A 19,312-nucleotide genomic window follows, 5' to 3' on the forward strand; every position below is an offset into this window, starting at 1 on the left:
CAGAATGATAAGCAAAGAAAATGACAAACCCAGGAACGAGGCGATTAGCTTAAACATATATTTACTATATAAAATTACAGTATCAAATTTGTGAGGTTAAGAAATGACAGAACAAAACTGCCAGGCAACAATGGCATGTGTGTAGGTTGGTAGAGTGGAGAGCAGGTTGAAGTATTCTGTAGATTAAAATGGGATAGTTTTAGACTTACACGTATTAAAATTTCAAAAGAAAATTAAGAAAACTCTAAGAGTACGTAAGAAAGCAAATGGCAGGAAACATGAGAAAGAGGGCAGGAAAATATCAGCCCAAAAGGTGGCAAGAAAACAGATGGGGAGACAAAACACACAAAAAATGGATAGCACAGAATAAAGGAGTAAATACAAATACAATATAAATACATCAATAATCCCAAAAAATAAAAATGAAATAAACTTTCCAATTAAAACAGCAAGATTAGGAGATATCACTACAGAAACCACAGACATCAAAAAGATAGTACAAGAATACTAAGAACAACTCTATACACAGGAATTTGGCAATTTATATGAAAAGGACTTGGGGCGCCTTGGTGGCTCAGTAGGTTGAGCATCCAACTTCTGCTCAGGTCATGATCTCACCCTGTGTCAGGCTCCCATGTCAGGCTCGGTGCTGACAGCTCAGAGCCTAAAGCCTGGAGCCTGCTTCGGATTCTGCGTCTCAATCTCTCTCTGCCCCTCCCTCACTTGCACTCTCTTTCTCAAAAATAAATAAACTTTTAAAAATATTTTAAAAAAAAAAGGACTAATCCCTTGAAAACTACAAACTACCCAACTCACCCAATATGAAATAGATAATTTTAATACCCCACCAACTACTCAGGAAATTTAATTCATAATTTTAAAACTTCCAAAAAAGAAATGATCAGGGCTAAATGGTTTTACTGGAGAATTCTATCCAACACTTAAAGGAGAACTAATATTGGGGTGTCTGAGTGGCTCAGTAGGTTAAGTGTCCGACTCTTGGTTTCAGCTCAGGTCTTGATCTCACGGTTTGTGAGTTCAAGCTCTGCATCAGGCTCTGTGCTGACAGCATGGAGCCTGCTTGGGAGTCTGTCTGTCTCTTTCCCTTTGCTCTTGCCCTGCCCATGCATGCGCTCTCTCTCTCTGTTTCTCTCTCAAAGTAACAAACTTAAAAAAAAAAAAAAAGAATTAACACTAATTTGATATAATTTCTTCCAGAAAATAGAAGATGAGAGAATACTTCTAAATTCATTTTATAAATCTAGTATTACCCTGATGGCAAAACCAGACAAAAGTAGTATAAAAATAAAACTACAAACCAATATCCATCACAACTATGGATGTTAAAATATTTAACAAAATGTTACCAAACAGAATTTTGTAATATACAAAAAAATTATATACCACGACCAAGTGAAGCTTATTCCAGGGATACAAGGCTAGTTCAATGTTTGAAATCAATGCAGTATACCTTATTAATAGCTAAAAGAAGAAAACCATATGATCAAAACAGTCAATGCAGAAAATGAATTTAATAAATTCAACACCCACTCACAACAAAAATTCTCAGAAAAAAAGGAATACAGAACATCCTCAACTTGATAGAAATTACCTACAACATATCTAGAGCTAACATTACGCTTTACGGGAAAAGACTGAACACATCACCCCAAAATTGGAAATTAAGCAAGAATACCAATTCTCACTCTGTTAATCAACACAGTGCTGTAAGTTCTGGATAAGGGAAAAGACAAGAAGAGGAAATAAATGGCATATAGTTTGGAAAGAAAAAAAAAATTTTAATTGCCTGTATTTGCAAATCCCTTAAGACTCTATAAAACAACTCTTAAAACCAATAACTGACTTCAACAAGGTCACAGGAGACAAGACCAACACACAAATAACCAATCACATCTCTATATACTAACAAAGAACAGGTAAAAACACAAGTTAAAAACATGACACTATCCATAATCACTCCCCAAAAAATGAAAATGCATGTTTAAAAGTAAAACATACACAGGAATTATATACTGAAAACTACAAAATGCTAATGAAAGAGGTCCAAGAAAATCTAAATGAATGGATTCTCCATGGCTTTTAAGATTCAACAAAGGAACTACATCAATTTTTCCTAAACTGACACAGATTTAACACAGTTTCTGCCCAAAGCCCACCAAGACTTCTTTATATAGACAAGACTATTCTAAAATTTTTCTGGAAAGACAAAGAAACTAGAAGAACTTAAACAATTTTAAAAAAATAGAAATCAGTCTATTTCATTTCACAACGTAGCTCTGTAATCAAGACTATGTGTTATTAGCAGAAGTAACACATAGGTCTATTGAACAGAACAGAGAACCCAGAAACAGACCTACACAAATATGCCCAAAGAGGTTTTGACAAAGATGCAAAAGTAACTCAGTGGAGGAAAGACTGCCTTTCAACGAATGGTGCTGAAGCAAATTATGCATCCCACTACGTCTTACATTTCATACAAAAATTAACTCCAAACGAATCATGGACTTAAATGTTAGAATAAAGCTATACAGAAGAAAATCTTCAAGAGCTAGGGCTAGGCAAAGAGTTCTCAGACTTGACATTCAAAGCAAAATCCACAAAAGAAAAAATGATACATTGGACTTCATTAAAATTAAAAACCTGTGCTCTGCAAGACCCTGTTAAAAAGATGAAAAGACAGTCAACAGGCTTGGCAACAGTATTTGCAAACCACATTATCTAACAAAGGACTGGTATCTAGAATATATCTAGAACTGTCAAAACTCAACAGAAAAAAAATCCAATTTAAAAAAGAGCAAAGGGCATGAAGAGACATTTCATCAATAAGGATATACAGATAAAAAATAAGCACATGAAAATATGTTCAGTATCATTATAGCCACCAGGGGAATGCATATTAAAACCTCACGGAAGGATCACTAGATACATACCAGAATGACTAAAATGAAAAACAGTGATAACACCAAATGCTGGCGAGGATGCTGAGAAACTGGATCACTCCATACATTGCTGGTAGGGATGTAAAATGGTACAGCCACTCTGGAAAACAGTTTGGCAAGTTCTTAAAAAACTATATATACAATAACCATACAACCCAGGAACTGCACTCCCGGATATTTATCCCAGAGAAATGAAAACTTATGTTTACAAAAAAACTTTTGCAAAATCTTAAGGTACTTTTATTTGTAACAGCCCAAAACTCTAAACACGGATGTCTTTCAACAGGTAAATGGTTAAACAAATCCAAACCTATTAATACATATAACAACACGTATGAATCTCCAGAGAATGATGCTGAATGAAAACAAAAACAAAGCAACAAAAAACAAACCCAAAGGTGACATACTGTATGATTCCATGTATATAACACTCTTAGAAAAGATAAAACCATAGATATGAAGAACAGATGAGTGGGTCCGAGATATTAAGGGAATGGGAAGAAAGTGGGTGTGGTGATAAAAATGACAATACTGAGGAATCCTTATAGTGATGGAAATGGTCCATATCTTGATTGTGTCAATGTCAATATCCTTGTGATATTGATATGGTTTTGCAAGATGTTACCACTATGGGAAACTAGGTATAGACTACATGAAATGTCTCTGTACTATTTCTTAACTGTGAGCAAACTATTATCTTCATAAAAAGTTTAATTAAAAATTACAAAGACCAAGACTACCAGAGCAGATTAATTTTTTTAATTCAATAGCATGATATTCACAAGAGAGAAAACTAAAACAAAAGAACAAAACAAAAATATAGGAGGGAGAATTTTAAAAATCAGAAAAAGTGAGCTGACCAGAAGAAAATAGTATAATACAAAACAGTAGTATGTCATATAAAAAGCATTCATAGACATAGTCACCACATAGAATAAATATTCCAACTCAACAGGAAAATACACACTTAAACTTCCATGTACTAGTAACAAATATATTTTAAAAACTAGTAGAACTACAAGAAAAAAACTGGGGGGAAAAAAACATTCTGCTAAAAGATTAACATACTTCGGCTCTCTAAAAACATACAGAAGATTTGAACAGAATTAACAAGCCTGACTACCAGACATGTATAAAACTGTGCTTACTACTGCAAAATACAAATTCTCTTCCATGTACAAACAAAAATAAAAACTGACCACGGTCTTATGAGATTTCAAAGGATTAGTAGCATATAGATCATGCTTCCTAACCCAACACAATTACAAATCAACAACTAAAGAAACTCCCATGTGTTTAGAAATAAAACCTTTAAATAACTCATAAACTAAAGAATTCAAAGTGGAAAATTGAAAAGTACAAGTGAGAAATAATGAAATTATTGCACATCAAAACATGTGTGATGCAGGCAAAGCAATAAAGACCTATGTTAAAAGCCTGAAAATTAAAAAGGCATACAACTTAAGAAATTAGAAAAAGAATAGAAATAAACCCAAAAGAAGTTTAAGGAAACAAAGAGCAGAAATTAACGAATGGGGGAAGGATACAATGAAGAGCATTAAAAAACAGAAACAAAAACAAAAAAAATAGGAATTTGATTCTTTTTTAAGAAGTTTTTTTTTTAAAGGCATTAAAAGAAAAAAAGATAAAAGGGACATTAACTACAGACTCTACAAAATTAGAGATTAACAACTTAATACCATAAATTCAAGAATGTGAATAAAATGGACAACTTCCTATAAAAGTATAACCTACCAAAACTGGCTTGAAAACTGAAAATATGAACAATCCTATAACCAAAGCAACTGAATCAGTGGTTAAGAAGTGTCCCACAAAGAAAACACCAGTAACAATTTTACCAGGGAGTCTACCAAACACTTAAACAGATCATTCTAATCTTAAATAAATTCTTCCACAAGAAGAAAAATGTATTTTTTTAATTATAAGTCAATATTACTAATTATCAGAAAAAACTTAAATTCACTATCTTCAATTTGAGTCCAATAATGAAAAAGGAAACAAATCAAGGTTGACTTTATACTTGAAATTATATGTATTTCACCATGTTAACAGGTTATAAAAGAGAAACATCTCAAAAAATGCAGAGAAGGCTTTTGATAAAATTCAACATCCATTCAACACTTTTTTTTCCTTTAGCAAGCTAGTAATAGAAATGAACATCCTTAACCTGAAAAGATTATCTACAATAAACCTACAGCAAGCATCATACTTAACTGTGAAACTTTGAAAGCATTCCCTTTAAAATCAGGAACAAGATCAGGATGCCCCCATCACCGCTTCTATTCAACATTGTACTGGAGATCCTAGCCAGCACATTAAGACAAGAAAAAGAAAGAAAGAAAAAAAAAAAGCATAAGAATTGGAAAGGAGGAAACAAAGAGGTCATTATTCACAGATAGGTCTGTCTACACAGAAAATCCAAAAGAATTCTACAGATAATTTATCACATTTAGGAGTATAGCAAGGTTGTTACACAAAGTCAAATTGTGCTTCTATACACCAGCAAGGTAGAAAATTATGAAAAGACATAATTTATGATTTGATACAAAAAAATAAAGCACCTAAAAATAAATCTAACAAAATATTTGCAATAGCTTAATGGAAGAAAATTACAAAACTTTATGAAAGATATTGTAAAAGACCTAAATAAATGAAGATCACAATGTTCATGGTTAAGAAAATTTCATTCTCTCCAAACTGGCTTACAGATTCAGTGCATTTCTCATCAAAATCCCAACAGATTGTGCATGTTTGTATGCGTCTACATAACTTAAAAAAAATGATTTTAAAATTATACAGAGGATCAAACAGCCAAGAAGTTCCCTCAAGAACGACAAGGGAGGAGGAACTGACCTACTTCTTATTCCTCAATGATGGGTAAACAGTTTGAGACCAACCCTCTCTGTGAAAATTTAAAAACGGAATATAATATGAAAAACATCCATTTGAAGGCATGAAGCACTATCAAGTCAGCAAGGACGTGAGAGGCCAACACTGTGGAAAGAAGGAAAGTCTAGAAAATAGAGTCCAACATTTGATGCCTCTTTTCGCCTAGAAATATTTGCCAATGGGGAAAGGGCAATGGATAGGTTGAGAAGTCAAGATCTTTGAATAGACTTATAGGGCTGGGGAATCGAGAAGATTACTAACAAAATATAAACCTGCAAAAGCTGATATCTGGGATATATGATGAACTCCTACAAATCAGTATGAAAAAGATAGATGGCCCAAAAATGGGCAAAAAATCTGGCAGGTCAAGTTAATAAAGACTGCCAAATGGGCAATAAATATATTAAAAAGGGCTTAAAATCATTACTCATTAGGAGAATGCAAATTAAAATCACCAAGCATTCACCAAAATGTCTAAAACTAAAAGAGTAGACAAGAAAGAACATGGAACAACTGGAACCTGTATTTTGCTAGTGGAAAGGAATGAACAAACTACAACTACCTACAAATGAGTCTTGTAAACAAAATTGAGAAAAAAGTCAGACGCAAACAATATATACATCATACAATTCCATTTATATAAGGCTCAAAAAATAGACAAAACTAATCTAAGACTGACGTCAAGCTAGTAGTATCTTTCAGGAGGCAGAGGTTAGTCATTGGGAGGGAACTCAAGAGGAGTCTCTAGGGTACTGGTAATGTTCAATTTCTTCATCTACAGATGGTTATATTGAAAAAAAAAATCATTCAGCTGTACTCTCACGATCTATGTATTTTCTATATGAATGCCCTAGAGCAACAGAAGTTTTTGTGGAAGTTGTTACAGAGTTAAGAGAAATTAAGACAATTTGATGGTTCTGTTGGCACAGACTAAGAGATCAGAATCCAGAAAGCTCAGACAGACCCGATTGTAGAACTATTACAAATTAGTAAAAAAAAAAAAAAAAAAAAAAAAAAAAAAAAAATTTATGCTAGTACAAACACAGGCAAAAGACACAGAATAGGCAATTAGAATCTCCGAAGAGTTAAGAAAATGGTAATAAGCATAATAAAAGATGCTCACCTTCTTACCAAAGGAAAACATTAAAATCCAACAAGTGAAATTTTATACTCATTGGCAAAAACTTTCAATTTGATAAAAGTTAAGTGTTAGCAAGAAAGCTAAGCAATGAAAACTTCTGCATTGATGGAGAGAGCAAATATTGACACAATCTTTAGAAAACAATCTAGCATCATCCAGTATTTGAAGATACATACACCCTTAAATCCCAGCAATTCGACTCCTAGAATTTGTATGGTGAAATATACAAATATTTATACTAAATAAGATCACTAAATTCCCAAACAGTGTCACATCAGTGCAGGGTAAGTTTATAGAATTTTTCTTTTTTGCATTTTCAAAACTTTTTGGATTTCCAAAGTGTAGATAAGGAACGTGAGAGACTGTAATAGGAAAAAAATGGAAACTACACAAACTTCCAACAAGAGAATGGATAAAGAGGCATTCATACAGTAGAAAATTAAAAACAATGATAAATAAAAAACCCCAAATACAGTATTATTCCATTTGTATAAAATGTTTAAGCACATAAAAACTTACATAGATATAACATGATTTTATATACCTATAAAATAACATGATATCATGTTATCATGGATTAAACCAGGAAAGGGCACCCTGCTGACCTAATGAACTATTTTCTTAACTCACATGATGGCTATATTCATGTTTATTTACCTGTACCTTTACCTGTTATAAATAATCTTTTGTATTTATGAAATAACTTAAACATTTAAGAAATAAAAAAGGGTAGCATGGTGTACCCAAATACACAAACCACGATTACAATAAGAGAATTGTCTCAAGAGACCTTTTTAAAGCAACTAGCATCCTCAGTTCAAGGCATTTTTCCCCATAAAAAGAAGACAAGTTGCCACTGAAAGAAAGAAAGAAAGAAAGAAAGAAAGAAAGAAAGAAAGAAAGAAAGAAAGAAAGAAGAGAAAGAAAATAAAAGATTCTATAAACTAGAAATACGATCACTGAAATAAATTCTATAGAAGAGTTCAAAAACAAAACCAAGGAAACCTTCAGATAAACAAACATCAATCTAGAAGTCCAACATTCACCCATCAAGAGTCTCACAGAAAACAGAAAAGGAGGGAAAGAAATTATCAAAGAAATAGAAGACAGTCCCCAGACCTGGTGAGTCTTAGAACTGAAAAGTTACTCCCCCAAGAACGAAAAAAAGGCTTACAACCAGACATATTTCACAAAATACGAAAGATAAAAATATCACCATAAAGATTTTAAACAAGATGACTACAAAAGGATAACCATCGGATTTGTAACTGGACCTATATTAGCAACATTGGATGTTTTAAATTCCTAGAGTAAAGCTTTCAAAATCTGTAAGGAAAAACCATACTACCAATTTATAGTTCTACATCTAAACTTCCAATCAGGAACAAAGGCAAGTCATTTTTCGGATACTGAAGAAATTAAGACTGTTCATCACGTGTCCTTACTAAAACAACTATTCATGATTACATTCCAGTAATATTAAAAAAGGAATTTAAAAAAGACACGGGATTCAAGCAACAGACCTAATCCAGGAGTACAATGTAAGCCCAGGATGACAGCTGTACAGCAGAACTAGACAGCAAGCTGCCCAAATAAGAAAAGGACGGTTGAGAGCTCCAGAAAGCCTACCTTCAAGAAAAGCTGAATGGTTACATATAAGAACACATTATAATATTAAATTTAAAAAATAATTTCCATAAGCTCTCCTCACCCAAGCAGGACTTTATTACATTTCTCCTTAAAGGAGCACAGGTTTAGTAACACAAGCTCTTCTATAGCTCCACATTACTTGGTTTTACAGTGACTAATATTTCTATCAGGATACATATTACAAAGGCTGGTCATCAGTACTCAATTTCTACAATCTTCCTATATAAGCACAGAAAAGCTTAGAAAAGTTATAATATAAAAGCTATAAATCTTGACAATGCAACAGAAAATGAAGGTTAGAAGCAGACAAAGGGTGGAGGTAGGAGAAACAAAGGGAAGTGAACTGGGAACTGAAAAGATGTTGTCTAAAACTGATCAGTCAAGAAACAGAAGTTTAACTATTATGAAAAGTAATAATTAGGGGCGCCTGGGTGACTCAGTCGGTTAAGTGTCTGACTTCGGCTCAGGTCATGATCTCACAGTTTGTGAGTTCAAGCCCCGCATCGGGTTCTGTGCTGACAGCTCAGAGCCTGGAGCCTGCTTCGGATTCTGTGTCTCCTCTCTTTGCCCCTCCCCGACTTGTGCTCTGTCTCTCAAAAATAAATAAATGTAAAAAAATAAAATAAAATAAAAAGTAAAATTAACATGAGAATTAGAAACAAAAAAGAGTTTTTGCTCAAAACTGGGGAGGGGGTGGGATTTACAACTTGGGCCTCTCGGGCTCTGTCCCCTTCGCTCCCCCACAAGCATTTCACTCCTCTGCCTTGGGTCTGTAATCTCTGCCACTTAACCCCCTCTTCTGTCTCAGACTTACATGGAGGCAGTAGGTCTGAGCTCTTTCCCTTCCTGGGTTGCTGAGAGATGCCTTTCTTCAGAAAACCTTTGGGATTTGGATTTCCCCAAGAACATGGAGGATGGAATACCCATTCTTGGGTCTTATCTTTCCCCCTGACCCAAAACTTCCCACAAAAATGTCTCCAAAAAACAAAAAACACCTTCCTGAGATGTAAACCTTCTGTCCCACCCATTAATTGCCAATTCTCCCAGACTGAAGAGGGGTGAATAACTGGGCATATGTGAGGGGGCATTTCTGTGTCAGAGATGTATGGAGTCAGGAGATAGCCACCTTCATACACTGATGTATGCAAAGAGGAATAAAACAGATCTCCTTTAAAAAAAAAATGTAATTGGTAGAAGAAAATACAGATAGCCAACAGACACATGAAAAGATCCTCAACATCACTCATCATCAAGAAATGCAAATCAAAACTACAACGAGATATTACCTCACACCTGCCAGAATGGCTGAAATCAATGACACAAGAAACAAGTGTTAGTAAGGATGTGGCAAAAGGGGAATGGACCTCCCTGCACTGTTGCTGGGAATGCAAACTGGTGCAACCACTCTGGGAAACAGTATGGAGGATCCTCAAAAAGTTAAAAATAGAACTACCCTGATCCAGCAATCCCATCACTAGATTTTTACCCAAAGAATATGAAATACCAATTCAAAGGGATATAAGCACCCCATTGTTTACAGCAATATTATTATCTACAATAACAAATTACAAAAAAGCCCAAGTATCCATCAATACAGGAATGGTTAAAGATGTGGCTGGCCACACACACACACACACACACACACACACACACACACACACACACAAGAATATTACTTAGCCATAAAAAATGAAATCTTGTCATTTGCAATGACACCGATGGAGCTACAGAGTATTATGCTAAGTGAAATATGTCAGAGAGACCAATACAATTGCTTTCATTTGGGGGGGGAAAAATGAGGAACGGAGCAAAGAATAAAAACTATTATTAAAACCAAGGTAGCTCAGTCAGTTAAGAGTCTGATTCTGGATTTCAGCTCACGTCATGATCTCACGGTTCATGAGTTCAAACCCCACATCAGGCTCCATGCTGACGACATGGAGCCTGCTTGGGATTCTTTCCCTTCCCCTCTCTCTACCTCTCCCAAGCTCAAGCTCGCACGCTCTCTCAAAATAAATAAATAAACTTAAAAAAATTATTATTAAAACCACCTTCCAGGTTAAAGAAAAAGTGAAATAACTTGGCCACGGTCATACAGTCAAGAGCTATGCATCCCAAAGCTAATACCAAAAAGGAAGGGAGGGAGGGTGAGAGAAAGAGAGCAAGAGAAAGAAAAGAAAACAACTGTCTGGCAACATTATCAAGAACTGCTTTTATTGACCTGCATGAATAATCAAATGGAGCACTATGAATGGCTAGGTTAGGCTTATACTGTTCTCTGCAAAGTCACAAAAATTCTTGTGTCAAACCAGTCTTCCAATAAAGTCTAGGAAAAAAGTCACATTACCAGAGGATTCAAAGTAAACATTCATAAAGAATAGTTTGGACTATGATACCAAATGATTCCACACATCACTTTTATTTCCACTGTGCAATTTCTTAAACTCAACAAATAATGCTGGGCAATTAGATATCCACATGCAAAAGAAGTTTGAATCCTACCTCACCCCATAAACAAAAATGAACTCAAAATGGATCAACAACCTAAATGTAAAAACTAAAACTATAAATACAAACTCTTACATGAAAACAAACATAAATCTTTATGATATTGGATCAGGCAATGTCTTCTTATCAAAATTAAAAGCAAGAAAAGAGTGATAAATTAAACTTTGTCAAAATGTAAAAACTATTGTATTTCAAAGTACATTATGCAGAAAGTTAAATGACAGTCCATAAAAAGGACTAAAATACTTGCAAACCATGTATCTGATTAAAAAAAAAAAAAACATGTATCTAGACTATATAAAGAAGTTGAACTTGGGGCGCCTGGGTGGCTTGGTCGGTTAAGCAGCCGAAGCAGACTTCGGCTCAGGTCATGATCTCACAGTCCGTGAGTTTGAGCCCCGCATCGGACTCTGTGCTGACGGCTCAGAGCCTGGAGCCTGTTTCAGATTCTGTGTCTCCCTCTCTGCCCCTCCCCTGTTCATGCTCTGTCTCTCTGTCTCAAAAATAAATAAACGTTAAAAAAAAATTTTTTTTTTCTTAAAAAGAAGTTGAACTTAAAAAACAAAAACCCAATTTATAAGTGGGCAAAAGGTTTGGGGCACCTGGGTGGCTCAGTCAGTTGGATGTCCGACTTCGGCTCAGGTCATGATCTCATGGTTCATGAGTTCGAGCCCCTCATGGGGCTGGGCTCTGTGCTGACAGCTCAGAGCTTGGAGCCTGCTTCGAATTCTGTGTCTCCCTCTCTCTCTCTCTCTGCCCCTCTCCGCTTGTGCTCTGTCTCTCTCTCAAAAATAAATAAACATTAAAAAACAATAATAATAAATAAAATAAAAAAATAAAAATGGGCAAAAGGTTTGAATAGACATTTCTCCAAAGAAAACATGCAAATGGCCAATAAGCACATGAAAAGATGCCCAACATCTTAGTCACCAGGGAAAAGCAAATCAAAATCACAATGAGAGCCCACTTTACACCCGTGTGGGTGAGGATATGGAGAAATCAGAACTCATAACTACTAGCAGGAATGTAAAATGACGTAGTGAAAGTTTGGCAGTTCCTCAAACACTTAAACTGAGTCACCACATGTACCCAATAAGGCCCCTCCTATATAACTACCCAAAATAACTGAAAATGTATGTCCATACAAAACTTATATACATGTTCATACTAGCCATGTTCATAGTAGCCAAAGAGTGGACATCACCCAAATGTACATAAATTCATGAATGAATAAACAAAATGTGGTATATTCCATACAATGGACTATTACTCACCCATAAAAAAGGAATGAAGCACTGATACATGCTACCACATGAATCTTGAAAGGTTATGTTAAATGAAAGAAGCCAGACACAAAAAGCCATTTGTATGAATCTATTTCTATGAAATGTCTAAAACAGACAAATCCATAGAGACAGAAAGATTACCGGAATCTGAGGGCTGGGCAAAAGAAGGAACAGGAAGTGACTGCTAATGAGTATGGGGTTTCTTTTGGGGTGATAAAAATGTTCTGGAATTACGGTGGTGATGCTTGCACAACTTTGTGAATAGACCAAAACTACTTTAAAAGGCTTAGTTTTAGGGGTGCCTGGGTGGCTCAGTCAGTTAAGCATCCAACTCTTGATTTCAGTTCAGGTCATGATCTCACAATTTGTGAGTTCAAGCTCCATGCCGGGCTCTGTGCTGACGGCCCCCTCCCCTTTCTCTCTCAAAAATAAACATTTTTTTTTTAAAGGCTGAACTTTACGGCATGTGAATTATATCTCAATATACATATTGTATAGGTATTGTACATGTACATTATATGTATATTGTATACATATACAATATGTATATTGAGATATAATTCTCAATTTATCTCAGCCCCAAATTTCTCTCAAAAATAAACATTTTTTTAAAGGCTGAATTTTATAGTATGTCAATTATATCTCAATAAGAAAATTTAAAAATAAACTAGCTAAGATGCAATCCAGAAAAACAAAGGCAAAATGCTGAGAAAAGAGAAACATTTGGACACTATTATACTTAGAAAAGTGCCAGCTTTATCAGAAAAGCTATTCATGTTTACTAGAGGGAGGGGACGGACCTAAGGACCAAACCAATGCAAAAATATCTACTATAGCTAAGAATATCTTGGCTTACTATTAAAAATTATCTATTTAAGTTAAATATTGAGGTTTGAATTTGCTTTCATAGACAAGATCTCAAGTGAAGTCATCTTTGAAATTTTAGTTGTGTCCAATGATGGCTTTGAATCATACAGTAGATTCTGTTACATCTGTCATATATATTAGTCTATTTTCTTGCCCATTAGTTGGGGGGTATTATGAAAGATGAAGAACTCTAACCTCAAATCCCCAATTCACTTCTGATGCTCCCTCTACATCCCAAAAGCATCTGAAGCTACCAGAATGGCAAGTCTTCCTAGGTGTAAAGAACCAAACAAATCCTCAAGCTTTCTAGGTAAAAAATCGCTGTTCTAGAAGTACTTAAGACTCAGCATAAACGATCTTCTGCATCTGGTTTACCAGTATCTGTCAAGAAAGTTATGATCACTCACTTTCACTTGCCCAAATACACACCAAGACTTTGCACACACACTCACTGTCGTTCGAACACACACAGAGATAATAAACTCAATGCACAAAAAGGATGAGGATGAGGAATACAGGAAAAAGAGACTTAAAAAAAAATTACTGCAATAGATCCCCCTCCATCCCCACACTCGGGTGGTGAGAAGTAAGGAGAGTGGACTAACGAGGTTAAAGTAGCAGGAACCTTTTTTTTTTTAATGTTTATGTATTTGCTTACTTACTTATTTAGAGAGAGACTGTGTGCACTTGAGCAGGGGAGGGGTAGAGAGAGAGGGAGACAGAATCCCAAGCAGGCTCTCTGCTGTCAGCATGAGCCCGATACGGGGCTCAAACCCACGATCCGTGAGATCATGACCTGAGCCAAAACCAAGAGTTGCACACTTAGAGAGCCACCCAGGTACCCCTAGCAGGAACCTTTTTAAGAAAGACTGCCAAAAGACTGCACCCGCAGCCCACAGTATACAATTACGCAACTCGAAGAGAAAGACAAGGATTACAAAAAAAGCCACTCTGGTTGAAAGAATGAGGGACTTCAGGACCCCCACTTTTCTGCCTCTGTGCTTAGCTCTGCTACAGACTATTGTGGAGGGAAAGGAAGGTGGCAATAAGAGAGGTCCAGGCCATCAGATCTTATGAGCTTGTCCCAGGTTTTTTCATAACTAGCTAACTAGTAAATTCACAAACTTCTACCAACATAAATGCTATAAACGGGCAACCAGTGGATTGAATAATTTCTTTTCTAGCACCTTGAAAGTTTCAAATACATGACACATTACAATCATCCTTGACTACTCAGCCCACAATTTCCATACTGAGAACTTGCTCTTTCCTTTCCCCCAATCCATCAAGATAATCTCATGAGTCAGGTCTGCATAATAGGACTCTAACCTTCTGGCCATAGATGATTAGAACACAGGTGGATGCTCACCTAAGCTCAGCCAGTCAGACCCTCTCTCTCAGAAGAACTAGAAGAAAGGTGTGCTGGTATTCTATTAAAATGAAAGCAGCAAAGCACAGGACTGCCATATTCTGCTATGACCGGACAAGAACTCTGGTATTGGCTTACACAGCAGTCTCAAAAACTAAGATCCTCTGGCAGCCTCTTAAGGTTCCACAGACGTTGCCTCATCAAATATCCCACATCCCACCCTAAGCTTACAAAGCAAAAGCACAGGAGTCACTAAAGAACAGTGAGGATGACCTTTCCCAGCATTCCTGACCTCCAGTACAGGAGAGGGCAGCAGAGCCAGAGTGACCTGCTCTGGTTATACATGCCCCTAGGGAGTAGCCCTGAATGATGATGGCTAAAGATAATGGAAATCCCTTCAGCAGCAGAATTAGCAGCCAAATATGTGACATCCAGGTCGGCTATTTTTTCTACTGCCAAGTTAACCAACAAACTAATGCTGGCTATTTTTCCTGGTCCTTTAATTTACTTGACTATCTCTCTGATCCTCAGAATATATTCTGAAGCAGAGACCATTTAGAATGCCCTACATGTTTCTTCCCCTTTTCCTTTCTATTAGATTTTCAGTCAGCTGTCCTATTTCCCCTCCAGTATTATATGTCACACAAGAAGGGCATTGGCTATTTATCATTCAGTTTAGCTCACAGATTGCAGGATGATGGCTAGCAGCACCAGGTGGACCTGCAGGAAACTGCACACAAGATAGACTCTAAAGCCACACATCTGAGGTTAAAAACCTCAGGTCTTCCAGCTCAAGCTGTGTCAGGTTATTCAATCTGTCTCAAGTTCTTCTGACAATTTCTTCTAACAATTCTGTTACAACTGTCCTGTGAATTAAACAAGTATATGAAGTGCTGAGACCACAGCCAGGCATGTAATAGCCACTATATGACAATGGATACCTGCCATTATCATTATCATCATCACTGTTTGAAATGGGGGGGGGGGGGGGGGGCAGGGCACAGAGAGGGACAGTGCACCTTTAAATGTAGAGGGTGCTGCTGAGCAACTAAGGCAAAGACTGGGATTGATAACTCTTCCAGCATCTATCTGCACACCTTCCCCTCCTCTGAAAACTCTCCCCAGTCAGTCTCTGTTGGGCACCTGATGTGAACTGTGCAAGAGGGGCCATCTTCCATCAAGTGCAGGGAGAAGCAAAGACAGCTGGTTTACAGAAAGAGATGATGCAGCTGACCCACAAAACAAATTGTGGAGGAGAAGATGAGGGAGGGGGAAGAAGGAGAGGGCCAAAGGGGGAAAGGAGGTAGGGGAAGAGAAAAGGAAGAAGGGAAAGGTAGACCCAAAGAGAAAAAAAGCTTGCTTGGTGGCCAACCACTTTGCAGTTCCACTTAGAACCTCAGCACTGACTGCCCTTTGTGCCCTCTACCGGTAAATAAATCCTCCTCTTTTTATTAAGATTGACCAACAACATTGATAAAAGTCTAACACAAGTCTTGGAAAGATTTTCATCAACAAAAACCTTAGAAGAGGATAAGTTGTATGCATATACTACTATGCAAAAATTAAGAGGATACTGCAGGTTAAAAAAAAAAAAAAATAGCCTCAATTTCAGTTTTCTCAACCAATCCTAAACCTAACGTATTAATTTACATAGCTGAGGCTCAGGCCTGGCTGTTTCAAAAGCTCCACAGGTGTTAAAAGCTCCACAGCTGGGGCTCTGGACACAAAAACCCTTACACTTACAAATACGAACACCCCTTAACCTACTGTTAAGGTTCTCTGCATAAACTAACATGGGGCATAAAATGCATTAATGCACTTTTCACTAGGAATTAAGCAATTCTTTTTGAAACAAAAGACGGGAAAATGGCAGGTATTTTGCAAACTATAACACACTCTCCCTTTAGATCGGAATCACCAATCCGTTCTTTTGCTGATGTCCACTGTATCAGCCAGGTAAGCAGCCAACATCTTTCCCCGACTCCATCTCTCGTCGAAAAAACAATAAACATACAAAACTGAATCTTTTATCGGATTCCTCTTCCTTTCTATTCCAAAAAAGTAACCCTGATATCCTACCTCTGTGACGCAAAAAGATTGCAGTTAATTTCAAGTTCACATTCATCCCTACTTTGACTTTTTTTTTTAAATCAGGGTTTTCGTCCTTAAGTAATCCATTTACGTCGCCAATAATTCAGGGATCCGTAAAACATAAATTCTGTTCGTTTACCACAGTTTTGTTTCAGTTGAGGACTCTGAAGGTTAGCAGCCCGGAGAAAGCTATCTTTTCCGTTCCATCCCCAGCACACCCATTTTCAAACCTCTACTATACAAAGATATCAACAATAAAGTTGTGACCTTGTTTTAAGGCTACGAAGAAAAAATGTTTTCCCTCAAGAGCAAAACGAGTTCACAAACCTCCTGACAACACGGCCTTTGCGGGTGTTCTACCACCGCACTAAGAAAATATTCAAGGTTTAAGGTCGATTATTAAAGGCAATGCTCCCCCAAAGACCACGCTTCTCTCCAAGAGGAAGCACTGGTAGGTGGAAGGGGCCTTTCTCGTGACAGATCTCACTAAACAGTAGCATCAGCCACAAGAGAGGATTCCTAAACGCAACTTCACGTTTCAGAAAACAGTCTCCCACCAAGTGAGTAACGTGGAGACTTCTGAATCGCCACGCACACGTACACCCCGTAAAGGTGGAAAAGCAAATCCCGCTTCCCACCTCAGCCCTCAAACGAGGCAGGAGGGTCCCCAACGAGCCCCTCCCGACGGCGGCCCCCGCCCCGCGCCAGGTGTGCGGACCCCCGGCCGGACCCACCGACCGCTGGCCGGGGCCCAGGGTCCGCCGCCCCCGCGCGGCCCGGGCGTCCTCGGCCGCCTCGCTCCCCTCCCCTCCCCCGCCCGCGCCCGCTCGGACTCGGGCCGGGCTAGCGGCTCCGCCAACCGGTCCCCGCGAAACAAGGAGGTGGCGGCCGGCGACGCTGCGGCTTCCCCGCCTCCCCTCCCCTCCCCCGCGGCCTCCGCTCTCCACTCCCGCGCCCCCGCTTACCCTCAACTCCTCGAAATCCGCCATTTTACACCACCCGCGGGCGCCGCTGCCGCCACAGCACCCCCTCCCGCTGCCGCCAACGACGCCGCCGCCACCACGGCCGCCGCCGCCGCCTCCAGCACCATCCTGCACTGGGCGCCGCTGAAGACGCCGCGGCCGCTGCCGCCGCCGCCGCTGCCGCCGCCGGGCCTGTCACGTGACCGGCGCGGGAGCTCCGCCCCCGGGGCGCGCGGGCCCCGCCCTCCGGCGCCCCCCCCCCCCACCCCACCCCCGGGCCCACCACCTTCCGCCCACGTCTTCCGCCCGGGCTCCCGTCGCGCGGCGTTCGCGGCGCGTCAGCTCCCGCCCTCTCCCGCGGCCTACCCGCCTCCCGCACGCCTTCCATCGCCCGGGCCTGCGGCCGTGCACCCCTCGGCCCCGCACGGCGCCTCCCTCCCCTGGAAGCGCGGTGGCGACTGAGCGTTACCGGCCGGCCCGCGGGAGCGCCTGGCCCGGGGGAGCGGCGGAGAGGAAGAAGAGGTGAACGGGACTCCTGACTCCTGGCGGCAACATTTCGGGAAAATTCTAACGGTGCCCTTCCACACGGTGGCTGTAGCTGGAGGAAGCAGCCGCAGATAAAACCATCCCCCATTGTAGTAGCGGAACAATCAAAATATGGGTGTCGGGTAAGCCATTGTTCCGATCTAATGGTGCAGGATGGGTGAGATCTCTTTGGATTGGTAATATCCTCAAAGTACTAACCTGGCTGATTCCTTCAGACTTTCAAGGGCGACTGAATGTCATGGACTGCCGAGTTGAGAGGGCCGGGCGGTGGGACTGGGGAGACGTGAAATAAGAGAGCGAAATAAGAGCGCTCAGAAGAACCCTGGTTGTTAAAAAGTCGAGGGGTCAGGGAAATCAGATAGCTAGGAAAGAATGAAATGCCAAGGGCAGAATAGATGGAAGGAAGCTTGATGGCAGCCCTGACGTGCTGATAAAGGATGAGAGAAGATGCTGAGTCAAGCTGTTGAGAAAACTCACCGGACCGAGTACAGGGTTCAAATTTCTTTGAAGAAGTGGATGAAACCCACCCACGACAGAATATTAAAACGCTTATTATAATTTGCAAGGCCCTGTTTAATACGGTTCCTGCCTAGTGCTTCTTCCCATTCCTTCCTGTATGTTTAATGAATAAAAGAAAGAGTGAACAGTATCTAGAGTGGGTTCTAACGCTGGCTCTCCACCATGAACTTTAGGGTCTTAGCGTGGCGTATCCTCGATCTTCGCTGATTCTCCTTAGGCCTTGGTTTATACCTCAGTGGAGTTTAACATTGTTCAACAGGCGTTAAGTGAAGGCCACTGTGAACTGGGAGCTTTGAGGGAATAAGAAAGATGAATAGAATGTAATACAATCCTTCCATCAAGAAGCTTACAACACAGGGGCGCCCGGGTGGCTCAGTCGGTTAAGCAGCCGACTTCGGCTCAGGTCATGATCTCGCAGTCAGTGAGTTCAAGCCCCGCATCAGGCTCTGTGCTGACAGCTCGGAGCCTGGAGCCTGTTTCAGATTCTGTGTCTCCCTCTCTCT

General features: G+C 39.2%; 1 protein-coding gene across 9 annotated transcripts in view; it reads right to left on the reverse strand.

Moving 5' to 3' along the window:
- Positions 1 to 17,930, reverse strand: part of PIAS2 (protein inhibitor of activated STAT 2) — a 95,763-nt gene extending 77,833 nt beyond the window's left edge. For 3 of the 9 annotated variants that reach the window (XM_053902663.1, XM_053902669.1, XM_053902671.1), the window contains exon 1: positions 17,748 to 17,930. In XM_053902663.1, the coding sequence (XP_053758638.1) occupies positions 17,748 to 17,771 (24 nt within the window). In that variant the 5' untranslated portion in view covers positions 17,772 to 17,930. Of the gene's footprint in view, positions 1 to 2,951; positions 3,061 to 5,195; positions 5,285 to 17,747 lie in introns of all 9 variants that reach the window. The other 6 variants (XM_053902666.1, XM_053902668.1, XM_053902665.1 and 3 more) reach the window with 4 other exon arrangements.
- Between the last annotated feature and the right edge of the window lie 1,382 nt (positions 17,931 to 19,312).

Source organism: Panthera pardus, unplaced genomic scaffold (assembly GCF_024362965.1).
Source record: "Panthera pardus isolate Hobbes unplaced genomic scaffold, ASM2436296v1 HiC_scaffold_15, whole genome shotgun sequence".
In the NCBI taxonomy this organism is placed as follows: Eukaryota; Metazoa; Chordata; class Mammalia; order Carnivora; family Felidae; genus Panthera; species Panthera pardus.